Raw genomic sequence first — 18514 nt, 5'->3', positions numbered from 1 at the left:
TAACAAAGTTTATTTCCTGGTACATGGCATTCCCATTTATCTATTAAGTTTCTAGATTGATCTTTCAGAACAGCTTGATGAACATGAGTGCTATCAATCCATAAAGTATTCAAAAACATTGATTTGCACACTTAAACATCTGTGACTCTCTTTTAACCCTTATGCAATCATTTATCAATACATCATCAAGCAGGTAATTGTGACAATCACTTGACGATTCATTGTCAGTCTAAAAATGTACAATTTTTAAAAAACATTCCATTCATAGATGGCACTACACTATGTATGTTATTCTGTACACTGTGTTTCATATATTTACTACCAAATGGCAATTTATTTTTTAGTATGCCTATATATAATTTTTCAAAGCAGGAAATTTCTTTGTGTCAAAAAAATGTTTGAGTTTGTTTTGATCAAAACATACAGAACAAAATGGCTGTTCATGCAGGGTTACTTATGAAAATGAATTATGTAAGTGAAAAATTTTATCTGTGATCAAAATGAAAAAAATTAATTATGAAATTATAAACAACATTCAAACTGTCATTTCTAACACACTATTTTTTTTTGGAAGAAATTTTTTATGCTAGCAAAAAGAAACTTTACTACCATAAACAATGAGAAGTAACGTAATAGCTGAATTTTTCATGAATTTTTAAATAAGTGGAATTATCTTGAATGAGTAAAGTTTGCAGTGATTGTTTTGAACAATAAACAGTGAAACATCATGACTTTAAAACAGTTAAATACTATGCCCTTGACTCCTGCCTTCTAGACACTACTCTTTTTGTACCAACTCATCATTTCATTCACACTGATAGACTTTACAGAACCAGCAAGAAATGCATTTTGAGCACCCCAAGTTATATGAATATAAAAACTTTTGTAACATGTGTTTTTACCAGCAGTATTTATTAAAAGTGTGGCACTTCCATTGATTATGAACACAACTGTAGATGTAAGCTTGGCTGCTAAAGTCTTTCCTAAGGATGAAGTGTACATTTCCCTCCCCCAAATGTTACACCATTTTTCTTAAGCTTTTTTTTTGGTCATTGTAGAATCAGCATATTTGCATTTCACTCTTTTTGGCTCTTCATATAAAATACATTATTTAGCAATGACAATGCATTTCTGTCTAAGAAGCAGCTTTACTATTTTGTCCAATGCTTGAAGTGCTGAGAATTGAGTTAATGTTTGTTTTTGATGAGTTTATCTTAAATAAAAGGACTTTCAGCACAAATTCTACCTGAAAAACAATTACAGTGGTACCTCGGTATATGTTTGCTTTAGAATACGTCCAATTCAGAATACATCCTGTTCGGATGAAACAAATTTTGCTCGGTATATAATGTAATTCAATTATACGCGCTATCTATGAACAAGTAGCACTATTGGTGTATTAGACCAGATGTTCATGGTGCAACGGTTTATAACTTTGTTAAATTTCTTCTGATTTTAATTTGTAAGTAAAATTTTATTATTTTTATTAATGATGAATTGCAAAAAGGCAAATGAAAAGCAACAGAAGACTAAAAAAAATTACTAGAATCACAATGGAACTGATAAAAGAGATTGTTGAGAAATATGAAGGTGGCATGCGTGTTCGAGATTTTAACTATTGCATACCTTATTCCGAGAACGACAATATCGACAATCGTGAAAAATAAACACATTATTAAATCTGCTAATGTGGCAGAAGGGGTTAATGGAGGAAAGAGAAAGGTTGCCAGTGAACCTGACCTTTGTCTATGGTTACCATTCAGTACCCTGTCTCCAACACTCACTCCCCTATCACCCACTTGCTTCTTTTTGCCCTCCTTAGATTTACTAACTGCCCAGAGGAAGGGCACAGTAGCACCCACTTTGGAAACCACAATGTTAGACTCGTGAAGATCATAAATTTTTACCATATTGATAGCAACATCATAAATAATTTTGCTATCTAGTTCATTTTGGTTGAAGACTATATTAACTAAAAACAATCTCAGCTTACAATACCACTTTTTAAATACAAATAAATATTTAAATAAACTTACCTTACTTATCATTAGGAACATAACATTTATCATTTTAGTTTGTTAATTCTAGAATCCAACATGAAATCTTCATAAATGCTAACATTTTTCATTGAATATTGTGATTTTACATTTGAGAAACCATCTTGGGTACTGACTTTGTTTTGTATGGTGGAAGAATGGTTGGTTCAAACCCTTCTTTAATTAGTTTACAGTGCTATATAACTGCCCATAAATAATCCAGTAACATCGTTTATTCTGTCCTCATTTTGTACCTCATTATGTTTTTGATTTTGTACCTCATTTAATGCACTAACTCAAAAACAGTAAATAGTGAGTTAGTTCACCATAGTTTAGGATGACTTATATTAAGGATATACTATATAATCAGCAAGAATGAAACCAAATAAATAATAATTTCTTCAAAAACACACCCTCAGCAGTAACTTAAAATCACATACATTATTTTTGCCAAGGAAACAGTTTTTAATCACTAACATTTTCAGCTTGTTCAACAAATCATCCTCAAGCATTGAATTACATTCTATCATTAGAATATAAAGTTCTAATGGAATCTTGAACACAACAAATTCAAATATGAATAAAAGAATAAAATAATAGAAACACCACAAAAAAATATAAATATATAATAAATGATGAAACATAAAATATAAATACAATAAATATATAAAAATTTACAAGTAAGTAATGAAAAGCAAAATGTAAAAAAATTGTACAGAAAACATTACTTCTTTGACAGAAGGTCAATCTATAAATTAATATGTCTTAGTTTTTCAGTAAGACATACCAATTTTTCTTCATATTTGAATCTGTTGTGTTCAAAATTGCATTAGTACTTTATATTGTAATGACAGAATGTAATTCAATACTTGATGATGGTTTGTTGAACAAGCTGAAGACATTTGTATTAAAAACAGTTTCCATAGCAAAAATAAGGTGTGTGTACAATTTTAACAAATAAAGTTTAATACATTTTTTATTAAAATAATTTTATAGAATAATTGTAAAATACACTTTATGCCAACATTCAAATAAAATAAAATAATTAACACTTTAGTGTTGTGGATTACTATCACAATTTTTATAATTTAGACATATTTGCTAGCACTTTCGATAGCTTACAGCCACATCATCAGGCGAAAATTTAAAAAATTATATATCAAAAAATTTTTCAGAATAAAATAATAGTTTTCCAATTGTAATAAAACAATACATGGTGAATTACTGTTTATTACAAAGATAAATTTTTAAGCTCAGTTAAATGTTAAATAATAATGAAAAATTTTAAATTTACTTTTTATTTTCATATTTCAAGGTAATTAAAAAGTAACATAATATATAAAAACATCAGAAAAGAATCAAACCAAATACCTTTTTGTTCAATACATCGCTAAATCTCAACTGCTTTAATAATTTCTTATGCTTGTCAGTGAATCGATTATCTTGTTCAGCACTTGTTCCCTGAAAGTAAATATATTCACAAATTCAAACTTGCATTCATCTTGACATGCTGATATTTATACTTATTTTTACAATTATGAAGTACAAACTGCAAAGTATGATAGTTTTCAACTACCCATCAGTACTATAGAAATGAGTAAGCTTTGAAGCAGAGAAAACTATTTTTCCAGAATTCCTCTCATACATCATATTGCATTGACATGCATTGATCTCTTGTATAGACAAGAGATGTCAATGCAATAATTATTATTTGGAAAGCTGAATTGGACAGTTTTTAACAAGGCTTAACAACAATCCACTTGGTCTCACACTTGAAACTAGAACAGGAGAGAGATATATCAATACTTTTTTAATTGAAACATTACACTTAAAGGAAGTGAGATCCTTTCTCGACATATACCATTAGCCAGGATATCACCCCTTCATTATTAGAGCCAGTTCAAGTGATCTCTATACCTATAAACTTATGATCTTTACAGCATTAATGAAGAGGGCTTTTATCCATTGCTGCAACATATCAGACACATTAGAAGAACTTAAGTAAGTAAACAGCAGTAAGGCAAGAGTATCAAGGAAGGATGGTACAGTAATTTACACAGAAATATGTAAATCACCAGATCACCTACCCTTAAAAAGGTTAGACAGCAACAATATACAACTACAAATGTCTTGAAACATTTTGATAGTTGATTAAAATATGACACTGGCAGGAACATATAGTAAATATACAGAATCCCTATAACATACAATAGAATATACAATTCTACAAACAGATCCCTAGTAAACAGATTGAGAAAACAAATATGAATAAACCAGTCAATACATTAGATTTGTTCACCACCAAACTGGGAGTAGAGGCAGAGTTGGATACAGCTTAAATGATATACATTGCATTTACAACTGACCATAATAGAACATTAAAAACTTTCAAGACATTTAAAGCAGCAAACAGAAGAGTTACATCAATTACAATGATTCTGATTCTTTCTTGGAAGATCATTGTACGAGGCCCCATAAAAGAAGTGAGAGGAAAGTGGCAAACAAGGAAAGCACAATTGTATTTAGTTTAGTGATAGGTGGATAGTTTAACATTAATAATTAAAATATCATACAATCGACCCGCTATAACACGGGTTCCTATAGTTCGGATTCCTAAATCATGGCGAAAAAATTGTGACAGTATTCGTACAAACATGCTAAAAAAAAAACTCCTATAATTTGGTAAATTGTCATCGCCAACTCGTGTCGAACAGGATTGCACAAACCGTTGAGTTTAAACAAGCAGCAGACCTACCAAAAACCATTTATTATTTAACGTCCATAAAAATTATATTTATATTAATGATGTCTCTAAAATTCAGCAAATTTTTCGCAAAAAAAAAAATAATTTATCGGGAAGCACGCGAGCACCATTCGATGACAATCTCCACGATAAAAACAAGCTTAAGCAATGGCATAGTTGAATGGTGCACACTCGGTAAGTAATCCTACAATTTTTTGTTTATAGCATAGTTTATATGGATTATTCCCAAAAATTATATGTATTTTGTAAATGTTGAGTTGAATTAGTCTAGAATCGATTAATTTTATGGAAGAAACCTTTCAAACAGCTGTAGTCCGTAAACTGCATACGTGCTGGGCTNTCAGAATCTAATTGAAACAATGCCTAATCGAGTATTTAATGTAATTAAGTTAAATAGTGGTTACATTAGCCATTAAATTGTAAGAAAACTTTGCAATTTGAAACCTGTCCGGATAAATATGTAACAGTTTTTTGTACAAAATTTTCAAAAATATTATTTTCAGTGACAAAATGTTAATGTTTGATTAAAGTTCTTATTTTGCAGTGTGGAAACATGTAAATCCATGATATTTTTCATAAAACATTTGTCACTTATTGCAGCAAATTTGGGTTTCACTTTAATTTTTTTGTGTCCGTATAAATTTGAAACGCACCTTAAATGATGACTCATATTGTCACACACTGATACAGTTAAGGGAGGCAATTTGCAAAAAACAACCCGGACTTCTCTCAATAGGTTGCTGCACAACAATGCCCAACCACATGCTGCCAAGAACATGATTGAATTGTTATGTCACTTCAAGTAAGAGGTACTAGAACATCCTCCCTATAGCCCCGACCTGAAACCGTGATTTTCATCTCTTCGAACCATCGGAGAACACCTAGGTGGTAGGCAATTCAAAACTGATATGGAGGTTCAGTAAGCCATCACGTGGCTGAAGGGACTTGATGCAGATTTCTTCTCTGCCAGCATCATTGCCTTGGTATATTGTTGAAATAAATGTGGATGAACATGGTGACTATGTTGAAAAATAATATGTACCAGTGCCATAATAATCTGTATCACTATATCTGCCTGTGAAATAAAATTTGTACAGGAGAGCTCTTATTACCTTATTTTTTGAATCACCTACATATATGGGTATTCTCAGCTGAAACAAAGAAAGAGTGTCAGTCTTCTAAACAATAACATCTCTCCTTCCTCTTCACCAGAGCCAGTACATCAAAAATTGCTACCTGAGACAAGGCAAGTTTATGTCGCCCTTTTATGCAGTTAGCTAGCAAGATAAGGGCAAAGGAAAGGCAAAAACACTTTTTATAGATATTTGGAAGTAGAAATAAAGATTTTTATAATATTTTATATACAATTATTTATTACAGACAAAAAACTTTTCTCACATAAATACAAATACATAATACATGCAGTTTTAAACAATATATTAAAACAGCAATATTATCTAAAGTGACTTCTAATATGAAATTTTCTGTTCAGTCAATAATATATCTAGTTATGTGAACCTTCCCTGCACCATTGTTGAAAGTAAATAATTTTTATCTATTTTAATTTTGAAAAACTGTTCTCCACTAACAATGGACATGGAAAGGATTAAAAAAATTCTCAATAATATAAAAACAATTGAAAATTTCTATAACATGCTTCTTGTGTAGTTTAAAATGTATTGGTGAGCAGTATAACAGCCTCCTTATTTCTACACTGCCATCAGACACAAGACCAACCTCAATATATCAATTTATTTTTAATAGTATGCATTTCAAACCTACAATCCCACATCAACTTTTTTACAAATTTTCTGCAAAATTAACATATTTATACATCAGAAGCATATAGTATTTATTCAACATTAAGAAAATGAATACAAACTTAACCAACACGTTAATATTCGCTGAGAAATTATTTTTATTAAACAAATGCTTTCGATCTATTCAATAGTTCATCATCAGGTTTAAATAGAATATTGCTTAAATGGAACAAGTTCAAAAATTCAAAAAATACTGTTAGTCAATAACATATCAACTAACTAGAATAACAGATATATAGTAAATGATACAAAAAATGTAAAAATAAATAACATAATACTCGTAATAAAAAAACCTCACTAAAACTCATAAAGAGGGCAAGGAAATAAGGCCTATTGTGGAAAAAAGGAAAGCACCTACGTTTTTCCTAGAAAAAAAATTGCAAGAATACATCTCCTCCCTGATGGAAAACAATGATTGGGTGACAAAAGATCCTGTTATGGTGGTTAAAGAACTGCAAGGCATTACCTTAATGGATGAAGAAGTAGGAACAGTGTTAGATTACAAAAGTTTGTACCCATCTATTAAGATGGAATCTTGTTTAGAAGCACTATTAGAGTTCTTGTTTAGAGAAAACCCAATGTTAACACAACACAGAAATGAGGTTATAGAGTTGGCTAACCTTGTATGTTGTGAATCCTTCTTTGCTTTCGAAGGCCAGGTATATAAACAAAATAGAGGAGTTTCAATGGGAAGCCCAATTTCAGGGCTCCTTTGCGAGCTTGTTGTTAGAAAACTAGAAGAAAGAATCCTTTGTAGCTTCAAAAGGAATATCATTTATTACAAGAGATATGTAGATGATGTATTTATATTATGGAAAACAATCGATTAATTGCTAACTTTGTAGATAGAATTAACGAAAACAAAGATGGCCTTAGCCTGAAACTAGAGCAAAAAAGCTCCAAAATGGTACATTTCTTAGACATTAATATCATTTTTAAAAAAGAGTGTATATCCACTAACGTATTCGTTAAACCAACGCATAGCCCACTATATATCCCTGCAAGCTCTAATGATCCTTATAGGTATAAGTTAGCAGCATTTTGAGCATTGATTAGGAGGGCTTATATATACTGTGAAAACGTTATACACCGTGATACAGAGATAGAAAGAATTATACAGATAGCAGGAACATTAGGTTATAAGAGAAATGTTATAAAAGGAATTATTAGAAAATTTGAAGCCAGTAATGATAAAGTCACTAGACAAGGTCCATCTAAGTACACAAAATTTACATATAATAAGTATTTAGGAGGGATTATGAAAAAAATTGCAAATATGAAAAATACAAAGGTGATATTAAAAAGAGCTCCGAATTTGTATAAAATACTCAAACGATAAAGGGGTTGTTAAAAAAGAAGATAAGGCGGGTGTATAAGATTCCCTACGAGAACCAGCTAATAGGAATAATAAAAAAAATTATGTAGGGGTTACTACTAGAAACCTAGGTGTAAGGATCAAAAAACNACAGTGGACCCCCCTATAACATGGGTTCCTATATTTCGGATTCCTATATCACAGCGAAAAAATTGCGACAGTATTTGTACAAACATGCTAAAAAAACTCCTATAATTCGGTAAAACGTCATCGCTGACTCGTGTCGCAACAGGATTGCTCAAACCGTTGAGTTTAAACAAGCAGCAGACCTACCAAAAACCATTTATTATTTAACGTCCATAAAAATTATATTTATATTAATGATGTCTCTAAAATTCAGTGAATTTTTCGCAAAAAAAAAAATAATTTATCGGGAAGCACGCGAGCACCATTCGATGACAATCTCCACGATAAAAACAAGCTTAAGCAANGTCTCTAAAATTCAGCAAATTTTTCGCAAAAAAAAAAATAATTTATCGGGAAGCACGCGAGCACCATTCGATGACAATCTCCACGATAAAAACAAGCTTAAGCAATGGCATAGTTGAATGGTGCACACTCGGTAAGTAATCCTACAATTTTTTGTTTATAGCATAGTTTATATGCATTATTCCCAAAAAATTATACGTATTTTGGAAATGTTGAGTCGAATTAGTCTAGAATCGATTCATTTTATGGAAGAAACCTTTCAAACAGCCATAGTCTGTAAACTGCATACGTGCCAGGCTGTGATTGGTTGGACTCGTAAAAGCTGGATTCATAAAACTCTGAACGTGTTATGGGGGGGTTGACTGTATTTACTTAAAGTACAGTATTATAACACTGTAGATTAATGTACAGCATATTCCACTGTTTATTGAGTTTGTAGTTTTATGCCATGTATGTAACCATACTTTTTTTTGTATGCATAATGACTACACATCAAAGTCAAAAGAACAAATACATTTGGTTCTGCAATTTTATAAAATAAAGTTCTAACACAAAACTTTTCTTACACTTATACTGGTATGTTACACACAAAATTATAATGGACCCTTATTTTTTAAATATAAAGTATGTCATGTGCAAACTATATTATCTAGGGAGACTGTGCGACTTTATCATATCACAGTAGAATTGAAATGGAGACAGAAAGAGGCAATCCTTACACATTTGCTGACAGAGGTAATCTAAGAACAAAGCAATCGGCATCAATTGCTTTGTTCTTGTGTTTTATTTGTTTTTCACACCAATTTTACAAAAAGTGCATACAATGTTTTTGTTATTTTTATTGTTAGGGACAACCTACCAATTTAGGTTGTCCCTAAATTGTTAGGCACACTCAATCACATCAAGGAACACAAATATTATCACTTTGACATCACTGTATCTTGAAAACAAAGTTAGAGATCCCTATTTTTTTTTAAATTATATTTTTGGATTCCTCACAGCAATTAATGGAAAATGACAAAGTTTTATCAAAATCAACCAATCAAAATTTGAAAACTAATAATTCTGTATTCAAACTCTTATTCGAATTTTATTCCAAAACAAAGATCCATCAAAGAATCGTTAAAAAACCTGATGGACTCAGGAGTTTGAAAACATTCATTTTTGTTTGTTTTCACCATCACACATTGTACACACTGTAATTAGTTCAGAATACGTGATTAACAATTCTGTAAACCACACACAGGAGACTTTGCTAATACTCCATCTCAATTAACACATCTTCAGGCAAACAGAATGGAAATGGGCAGTCCTAAACACAGGTTAATCTGTCAGCATATTTGACTTGATTAAATCTAAGATGTTTTTATTTCTTCATCCTATCTCATATGTACATAAAACCAAAATTAACATTTACTGAATTCTCTATTCTGTGCTTGGAACATGTATTCCTGAAATTAGCAAAAATCTTTAGAAAAAAGTATGTTTTGGATATATATCCCCAATCCAATCTTAGGAAGTTATTAACAAATGACAGGGACAGTTTTGCTTTATTACAAAAATTTGTAGTTTATAAAATCTCTAGATGTTAAGGCTGGTAGTGCTAATATATCACTTTTAAAACAATTTCTTCTATTTCATAATTATCAACTGTTATTTCAACCTAAATGTGCAATTAGGACTTGAGAAATGTTACAAAAATTTTCTAAGCAAAACTTATCAAGAACCAAATACCAGTACTAAATTTTCCATGTTTTCTCAAAGAACAGACAGTAATCATATAACCCTTAATATTAACATGCTATTTAAATAAATTCTTTTGTTATTAAAAATAACAAAACAATTTATTTAAATATGAAAAGTGAATTTTTCATACATTTCAAATATCTAAGTAATACATTTTTGTGTGTGTTCCTTTTAATTCAAATGTGTCTATTTCCAGTACATCATACAGTTTTTTTAATTCTAACCTAAAGATTAACTGAAGTGGTTAAAAACAGTTAATTCTCAGTTTCTTATACTATTTGCTAGTTATTAAAGGTTGTCTGTACCTCTTAGAAGTATTTCTTCCAATTTGCTACTCATTGCTGAACAGAAGAATAACAAACTAAATATAACACTACCAGATAAAATTATGCTACATTTAGAGAAAATGTTGGAAACTTTATCTTTAATTATTTGCTTCAATTATAGAATAATTTATGGAATGTTTTGAAACATTGTCTTTCAGATAATTTCACAGATAAAAATCATGTTATGTTAAAATCAGACAATACTGGAGGCCACACTAGTTTTTTGATCAAGCCAAGATAAAGATAACCACAATTCTGTTGTCAAAATATTTTATTTGCCCGAAGAAGAACCATTAAAGGTTTGAAAACGTTTGAGGAAGTCCATTTATTTGTTTTTTGATGTTAATTTCACACCAGTAACAGGCTTTGAGGTACATAATTATTTTTGTTTTAATCTGAAATTTAAAAAAAACAGTTCTATGCAATCAATTTCCATTGTTCTTTCTATATATTCTGAATACGTTTGAATGTAACAAGTGAAAGCACTTAAATATTTTATTTTGTAATTTGAGTATTGTTGGTAACATGAAAGTAATTTGTTAAACATGTTAAGAATATAATTAGTAAAAAGATCTGAAATGTTAAAACCCATCTTATGTGAAATAACAGGAATGAAATATAATAAATTTTTAGACTATATTTCAAATAACTGAAATTATTTATATTCAAGAAAAAGCCATGCCATATATTTTTAAAAAATGAGTTATAGTATAAAAACTATGAAAGAATTTATCAGACTAAAGAAGAAAATCATTCAACTGACTCAAAATTGTTATAATTAGGGCAACATTAAAGCTAAATTAAAATACAAAAAAAGGATTATTATTTTTGTTTGCCAGTACTACAACTAATTTACTTTAAAACAAAGAAGTGTCAGACAGGCCCAAACTAAGCTCATACGTAAATGTAGCTAGTAGTATTTTTAATACTCAAATAAGCATTAAACAATCTAAAAAATAAAAAGTTAGAATTTTTTGTTTACTCTTTCCACTTCTTGCACACCAAGAAGTTTTTTAATCAAGCCCATCATGGGTATAGCCGTGTCCACAATAGGGGCGGTAAGATGACAAGAGACCAGACACAGAACATCCAGACACCAAGATAAACCATTCACCCCAAAAAATTCCTGGGTTTCTTCACCCATTCAGATCCATTCTCCAGAGTGGTAAGACAAACTGTTTAGCCATCTATCCATCAATATTAAAGTGAAAAATTACAGATCTAATCCTTGTATAAGTTTACTAAGATATAGTATATAGTATTGCTTCATAAATTATAAACATTTCAACCAGTTTCAGTTTCAGGCAGATCACTTAACAGCATCTTCAAATTTAATAAGCTGGTTCTGATTCTTGCACATTAATTTTTCATAACTTAACAAAAAATTAATAATTCATTTAAAGAAAAAATTTTAATTTAAAATCTGTTAGGGACTCAAACAATCGATATTTAATCACATAGCAGTTTTTATAACTCTACAGTACACATGTGGGGGGCTCCTATTGCAAACTGCTTCCATAGTCGATCACATAAGACAAAATCCATGCATAATCAGTCCAGCAGAGCAAGTTTAGACAAGCCATCTTCACGAGAATCATCGCAAGACGGCACGCAAGAATAACGGGTCACCTCACTCACGGCGACGGGAAAAATTATTACACGACATCCCATCCGACGGGAGACCACGTGGCAAGACATCATTGGATCTTTATAAGATAACAAGGGCTCCTCGTTTCAAGCAAGTATTTTCCATAAAATGCCCATCCTTTCTCAGTGGCCACATCCGACAGGCTTCCGACAAAGACCCAGTCGTTGGCCACCACAAACGGCCCAGCAACCTACCAGTCGACTAACAAACAAGCAGCCAGCGATCGTTTTTTACATAACAAAAAAACACATTTTTCCATAACAAGCATAGAACAAACTTTATCTTCACACATAAATTTTGCTTTTCACCTTATTACACACAAAAAAGAATCAAAAGTCCAAAGCGACTCTAAACAGTCAACCACCGGTGCCATCATCCTACATATAAAAGTCAGATTGGCACACATTAATTCAAGCATTAGATACTTTACACAAAATTACTCAAAAATAGCAGTTATTAAATTTTCTTACTTTTTGTACAGTAAGAACTTAACCCAACATTATTAAACTTAAAACTATATTTAGTATCAGCATTTTTACACTACACAGAATAGATTTCTCTACAATCTCAGAAAACTATAAATTAAACAATCAGGATTTTTATACTTCCAATTTAATACATTTTCTAATATTAATACTTGAAAATCCCCTAATTCCGTCTGTGAACAATTGAAGGTAGCCAGTCCGACTTTAGAGAGGCTGGTTTCTTTCTTATAGAAATACTAAAAGCTTTTAAATCACGTTTTATAACCCGGCTTTATTGAAATGATTATTTTTAATGATTTTCAATACTTATAACAATCAATTCACTTCATTTAATTATATTAAGACACTTAAAATCAAAAGCGAAATAAGCAATTTACTGAAAACCACTTCGGCCAGTATTTTTATTCCTGCAAAGTGTTTCACCAAATCGATGTAAACGTAATCATAAATTTCAAAACTTTAAATTAATTACTCATTACAATCGAAAAATCGGAATGAAACCATCAAATGTAATAAGAAAATGATAATCGTTTATTTTACAAATTCGATTCATTTTAAAATAACGATTTCAAACATTTGTAATTGACTGGGACGAGAAGTCGCCATCTTGTTTAGCCGCACAAAAGACAAAACAATCGGTCCAACCATTTTATCATCTTATTCCCGATATTTATCGTTGTGTACAGTTTTAACCTTTCGTATATTAATATTTATATGCTTACACGAAAAAATCCGGCGTCGGTCATATTTTCTTCTCGTCTTTACTTAATCACGTTCGTCCATTACTAGTAACAAACTCGACTGCACAAATACAATCAATAGCGCGCCTGCGCTTACGATATATCACTAATTTCTTCGGGATTGGTCAATTTTTCTACGTTGCCATTTTCTGGTTTAAATAATAATAATAAAACTTTTGTTTATCAATATTTTTAAACGATTTTTTAATTTGGAAGTTTAATTAGTTTGCAATCTATTTATAAATTTCTAAAAACTGGAAGCTTTTTGTTAAAATAATTTTAGCCAAAAACACAGAATGATTTTTCTTTTCTACTCTTTCCGTCGTCTGGGTACTAAGAGCAAAAACCTTATACAAGTGAATTAGCGTGTACCGTAGTGGAGGCAGCGCGAACTAGTGACATCTAGCGGTTTGAGGAGAACAGTAACTCCACAGACTATGTGAAGTCTAACAAAACTTGCAAAAATGTAACGAAATAAATACTCTGTCATTTTTTTGTCTTTATATTATTATCTTAAAACATGGATTATGATTTTATTTAGTAGGAAACGTGAATGGATAGTGATTTAAAGGAAGGAATAACAGCGACAAGACAAATCAAATACAATAAGAGTCACATTTTTTAAATTCAAATCTGAGGTATATAATTGTATTAAATTGAAACAATTTTTTAAAATAAAACATTTTTACAGTAAATTAAAACACATTGAACACAAATATATCATGTATATCAAAATATGATATATGGCATTTCTACATTGAAAGGTTCTTCTAGCTTTCTTTTTTGGGAAGCTGCTTCTCATCACGGTCTTTTCTTTTAACTCTTTCCGCCCTGTGGGCACTAATAGGGCCTCTTTTTGCAAGGCCATTATGGGTTCGGCCAAGCCCACAATGGGACTGCCGGGTGGTGAGGGACGGGGCCCGACATATCCGACCGGAAATCTCCGAAAAATTCCTGGGGATTTTTTCGACCCAGTCGGATTCGAACCCGTGTTCCCCAGGGCTGTAGGCTGCCATCCGGCCGCTCTCATCACGGTCTGTTTGGCATTATAAATTAATAGTGAGGGTACTTCACCGGATCCTGTACTGTATGTAAAACAAGTTTTTAGTCAAGTGCAGGTGATAGGATACTGAATAAAATCTGCGTGTGGACAATTAGCGATAAGTTCAATATTAGATTAGATCGTAACTTCTAATTCGGTGAAAGGAACAAAAAAAATAGATAAAAACACCATTAATTTATATTAAGCGAACAAATAATAAACATGTATTTTCTTAGCACAATGTTGCTGTTGAGAACATATCACACAGGAACACTTTCAGAAAAAAAAGGTTGTGCTAAGAAAATACAAATAATAAACAATTTATATACCCTTGGCTTAAGAAATTTTTGTTTCTAAAATGTTTTTATGTAAAATGGTGGGAACACGCGATATAATTTCTATTTAAATATTTTGGCCCATTTGTTTTCAAAATCTCGTCTAAATCGGTCCTTCTGCACTTAATAACCCACTGAGTGCATTTGAAAATCGATATAAACAAATACGACAACAATATTTTAAAGGAGGAATGTTGATATAAATAAAAACAAACTGCTTATTAATTTACTTACACCCGTTTGTTTTTAGGGAGTCTGTAAAACGACTCGCGATCACTTTCTATCTTGTACAGTAATTAAAACAGCCATACACAGCGCAAATAACACCTCTTCCGGCCATTCTAATTATTGTGAGATATAATAAGTTTAAAACTTTACGTTAATACCCAAAAACGCCTCATACACGCGGTTCAAATGGAGTGAAGTGTAGTTATCTTCTCTAACCACTAGATGGCGGGCAGAAGCTTGTCGCCAGTTTCCAGCCGAAGTTTCCATTATTGTTGTAATAAACTATTTGCTAAGAGCGTCTTTTATTGCCTCTTTTAGCCAGCCCATTATGAGTTCGACCAGGCCATAATGAGGTGAATGGGTGGTAAGAAACGGGACCGAACATATCCGAACTGAAAATTTTCTGGGGGTTATTCGACCCGTTCATATTCGATCCCGGGTTCCCAGAGAGACAGGTTGCCACCTTGACCGTTTAGCCGTCCGGCAGCAAGGACTTTAAACTACAGCCTGAAGATGAGGGACACGAATTTTTTTTTATACAACCAGGATAAGCAGAAGCCCCGTCAGTTCACTCTGTAATTGGTCAAAATTGTCGAACTGTTATCGAAGGGTGCTAAAACTTTTTAATTTTTAACAATGGAGTCGTGCCGGTCATCTATTATCTGCTTTTGGAGGGAAAGTTCTGAACTGAAATAACGAGACTTTCGATTTGCATTTGACGTTCATATGCAGTTCAATCGTTCAGACGTTCAATCAGGCCTTCAGTCCTTAAGGTTTCCATATCTGGTCTCTTCTTTCATCTAACTGAATTTTCGGGATTAAGGAAAGACAGACCTGCGGACAGACACCAGACGGATGACAGTGAGAATTTACAGGTCTACAGTTTTTTCAAATTGCAGCCCAGCAATCATATGGATAAGCCTTCAAGACCTGACTCTTACAAGTTAGATTATAAAAATATTGTTATATTGAGGATTACACTTACCACTTTAAACCAAGGCTGCGGACTCGTTTAAAAAAACACTCGACACCGACTCCTACTCTGATAATTTTAGTAGACCGACTCCGACTCCGGCAAAATTAAATACCAAGTCATTTTATGGGGAGCAGAGGAGCTCATAGGGGGCACCCTACTCTGAACTCTGAAAGGAGTCCGGGGCGTATACCCAAAAACTTTTATAATTAGTATTGACAAGACTATGTCTTGTTTATAAAATCGTACTGCCCGATGTTCTTACCAGCATAGAGGTATGAAGGAGTACGTGTCGAGAGTTGATATTTGACACAGAGTATTAGGTGCCCAAATCATTTGCGCATAAAAAATCCAGACTCGTAGGTACTCGGAGGACCGAGAATCGAGTCAAAATAAAATACAAAATGGCGACCCTCTTCTACAAACGGGCAAAACGGCCATCTCACTCCACCGAAGTCGGGTAGGGGGAGAGTACCACCCGCAGTCGTTCTAAGAAGCGAACTCCGACCTTAGGGCCGAACGCGTAGTTTCTTCTAAGTTAAATAAAATTTGTAATCTAATTTTGTAAATTTGGGAGCGCTTCAAATATGACGTTAAAACGGTTTTATGTCGTTACGAGTGGGTTGTTTTAAACATTATCTAGTATAGTAAAATCATAGGACCGATAAAAATTTGACGTTATACATTAGGATTGTCGTTACATTCGATGACATTATAGTCGGGTTAAACTGTATATTGTTTGCGCAAAATAAAAAAATAATTTCGGACGATACAATAGCCACGATTACTTTTTTCAAAAACGGGAAGTTTTCGTTACGCATCGACAAAAATTCGACCCGGGCCGACACGCAACGGAGAGAAATTTTGAAATTAGATAGGTTAATTTCATCGAAGATGCATCGTGGCCGGCGATCGCGCCCAAAACCGGCGATATCGAAGAAGATAGGAGAACGAGAACGAGACCTGCCTCGAGCATCAAAGAGATTCTGTCTCCGAGACACAGTCTTGTCCCAAATACGGTTTTGCCGTTTTACTTGTTTTTAATATTTAACTTACATTAATATTTATTTGTATAAAAAAATTAATTTTTAACAAATATTTAATAAGAGGAGAAAGGGGCGATAAAATTCTACGGCTACATATATTTGACAGCGTTTGCACTTCAATTTCACCCTTCCAGGAAAATTAGTCCAACTAAAAAGTGTGCGATCTAGCTACTTCAGCCCCTTGTTCAGAAAATAAAAGTATATACTCTGATCAATTAGTCTGGCTCATTCAAGAAAATAGAGTACTTATTTAGGGCTGGGATTATAAAGGAATGATTCAAAAATATTCAAATTCAATTCGATCAAAATAATTCAACTACTAAACTACTAAACACAAATACTACAAACAATACTACTTATTTAATAAATTAAATTGATGCATTTTGTATTTAAAATAAATGAATTATAACAATACAAAAAGGTTTTTTAAAAATTACTAAGTATATAATAAATTTTCTTTCATTTGAATAAAAAAACTAAAGTAAATTTAAAATGCGGGAGTCGGAGTCGACACATTTTTCCCGATTCCTACTCCTCTGGCCAGAAATTCCTCCCGACTCCGACTCCACAGCCCTGCTTTAAACTCTGACCTTACCTTCTTTATAATTATTAGAGTACCTAGATTACTCTAATAATTACTAAAATAAAAGCCGTCGTCTGAGTGTGAATTCCTTATAACTCCTGCAATTTTTTCCAATCCAGACAAAATTTTGGTTATATTTGTTTAATGTTTCGACGGAAAATATAGGCTACTTATTTTGTGGAAATATTAGCTATAGAATAAACGTTTTATCGATTGGGGATCGGTAATCGCTCTTACGATAAAAGTAACCTAGTCACCGAAAAAATAGATGCTTAGGCGTTTTAGCGTAAGAATAAAATTTGTCAGGTAAATTATAAATCTAAAAGAATAAGAACAACTGAGACCCCGAAGACCTTCGTGGCCTGCCGGTGGCCCACCGTTCCCTGAATTCTGGGAGTTCGGTCGTGGGTTCGCGTCGCGCTCGGACGTGCTGGCCACGCGAAGTTTTCCGGGTTTTCTCAACGTCTGCAACGCCTAAATAGGAGCCAATTTCCCTTAAAACACGTATTTCCCTCGCTCACGTATAGCCAAACAGACAAGAAAGCTTCGGCCGGCTCATCGGACGCATGCGTCCATAATCGTTTCTTCGGAGTTAGCCTCAGGTGCTGCGTACTCCTTATGAATAGAGGAGATAGATAGAGAAGGCCTTTATGGCCGTATGGCCGAGCGGTCAAAGCAGGGAGCGGATCTTTATAGGGACTAATAGGGCTTAAGCACTGGGCCCGAAGTGTCAAGGGCCCACAAACAAATTTTTTTAATACTCTTTCCGCCCTGTGGGCACCTAGAAGGCCTCTGATAGCAGGCCCATTATGGGGACGGCCGGATGGCCGAGCGGTCAAGGTGGCAGCCTACTGCTCTGGGAAACCCGGGTTCAAATCCGGACGGGTCAAGGAATTCCCAGGAATTTTTCGGGGGCCATTGCGGGCCTGTCCGAATCA

At 32.8% G+C, this 18514-nt stretch overlaps 1 protein-coding gene across 1 annotated transcript in view; it reads right to left on the bottom strand.

Moving 5' to 3' along the window:
- LOC111626901 (serine/arginine repetitive matrix protein 1-like) overlaps positions 1–13526 on the bottom strand; it is a 136319-nt gene extending 122793 nt beyond the window's left edge. The window contains exons 1-2 of the mRNA XM_023370426.1: positions 13352–13526; positions 3408–3497 (exon numbers count right to left, since the gene is read on the bottom strand). Coding sequence (XP_023226194.1) covers positions 3408–3497; positions 13352–13375 — 114 coding nt within the window. The 5' untranslated portion in view covers positions 13376–13526. The remainder of the gene's footprint in view (positions 1–3407; positions 3498–13351) is intronic.
- Positions 13527–18514: the final 4988 nt, after the last annotated feature.

The sequence above is a fragment of the Centruroides sculpturatus genome, unplaced genomic scaffold (genome assembly GCF_000671375.1).
Source record: "Centruroides sculpturatus isolate CEXI.00-Female unplaced genomic scaffold, Cexi_2.0 scaffold328, whole genome shotgun sequence".
NCBI lineage: Eukaryota > Metazoa > Arthropoda > Arachnida > Scorpiones > Buthidae > Centruroides > Centruroides sculpturatus.
The sequence above is the reverse complement of the archived record's forward strand: the minus strand, read 5'-3'. Positions and strand labels throughout refer to the sequence as shown.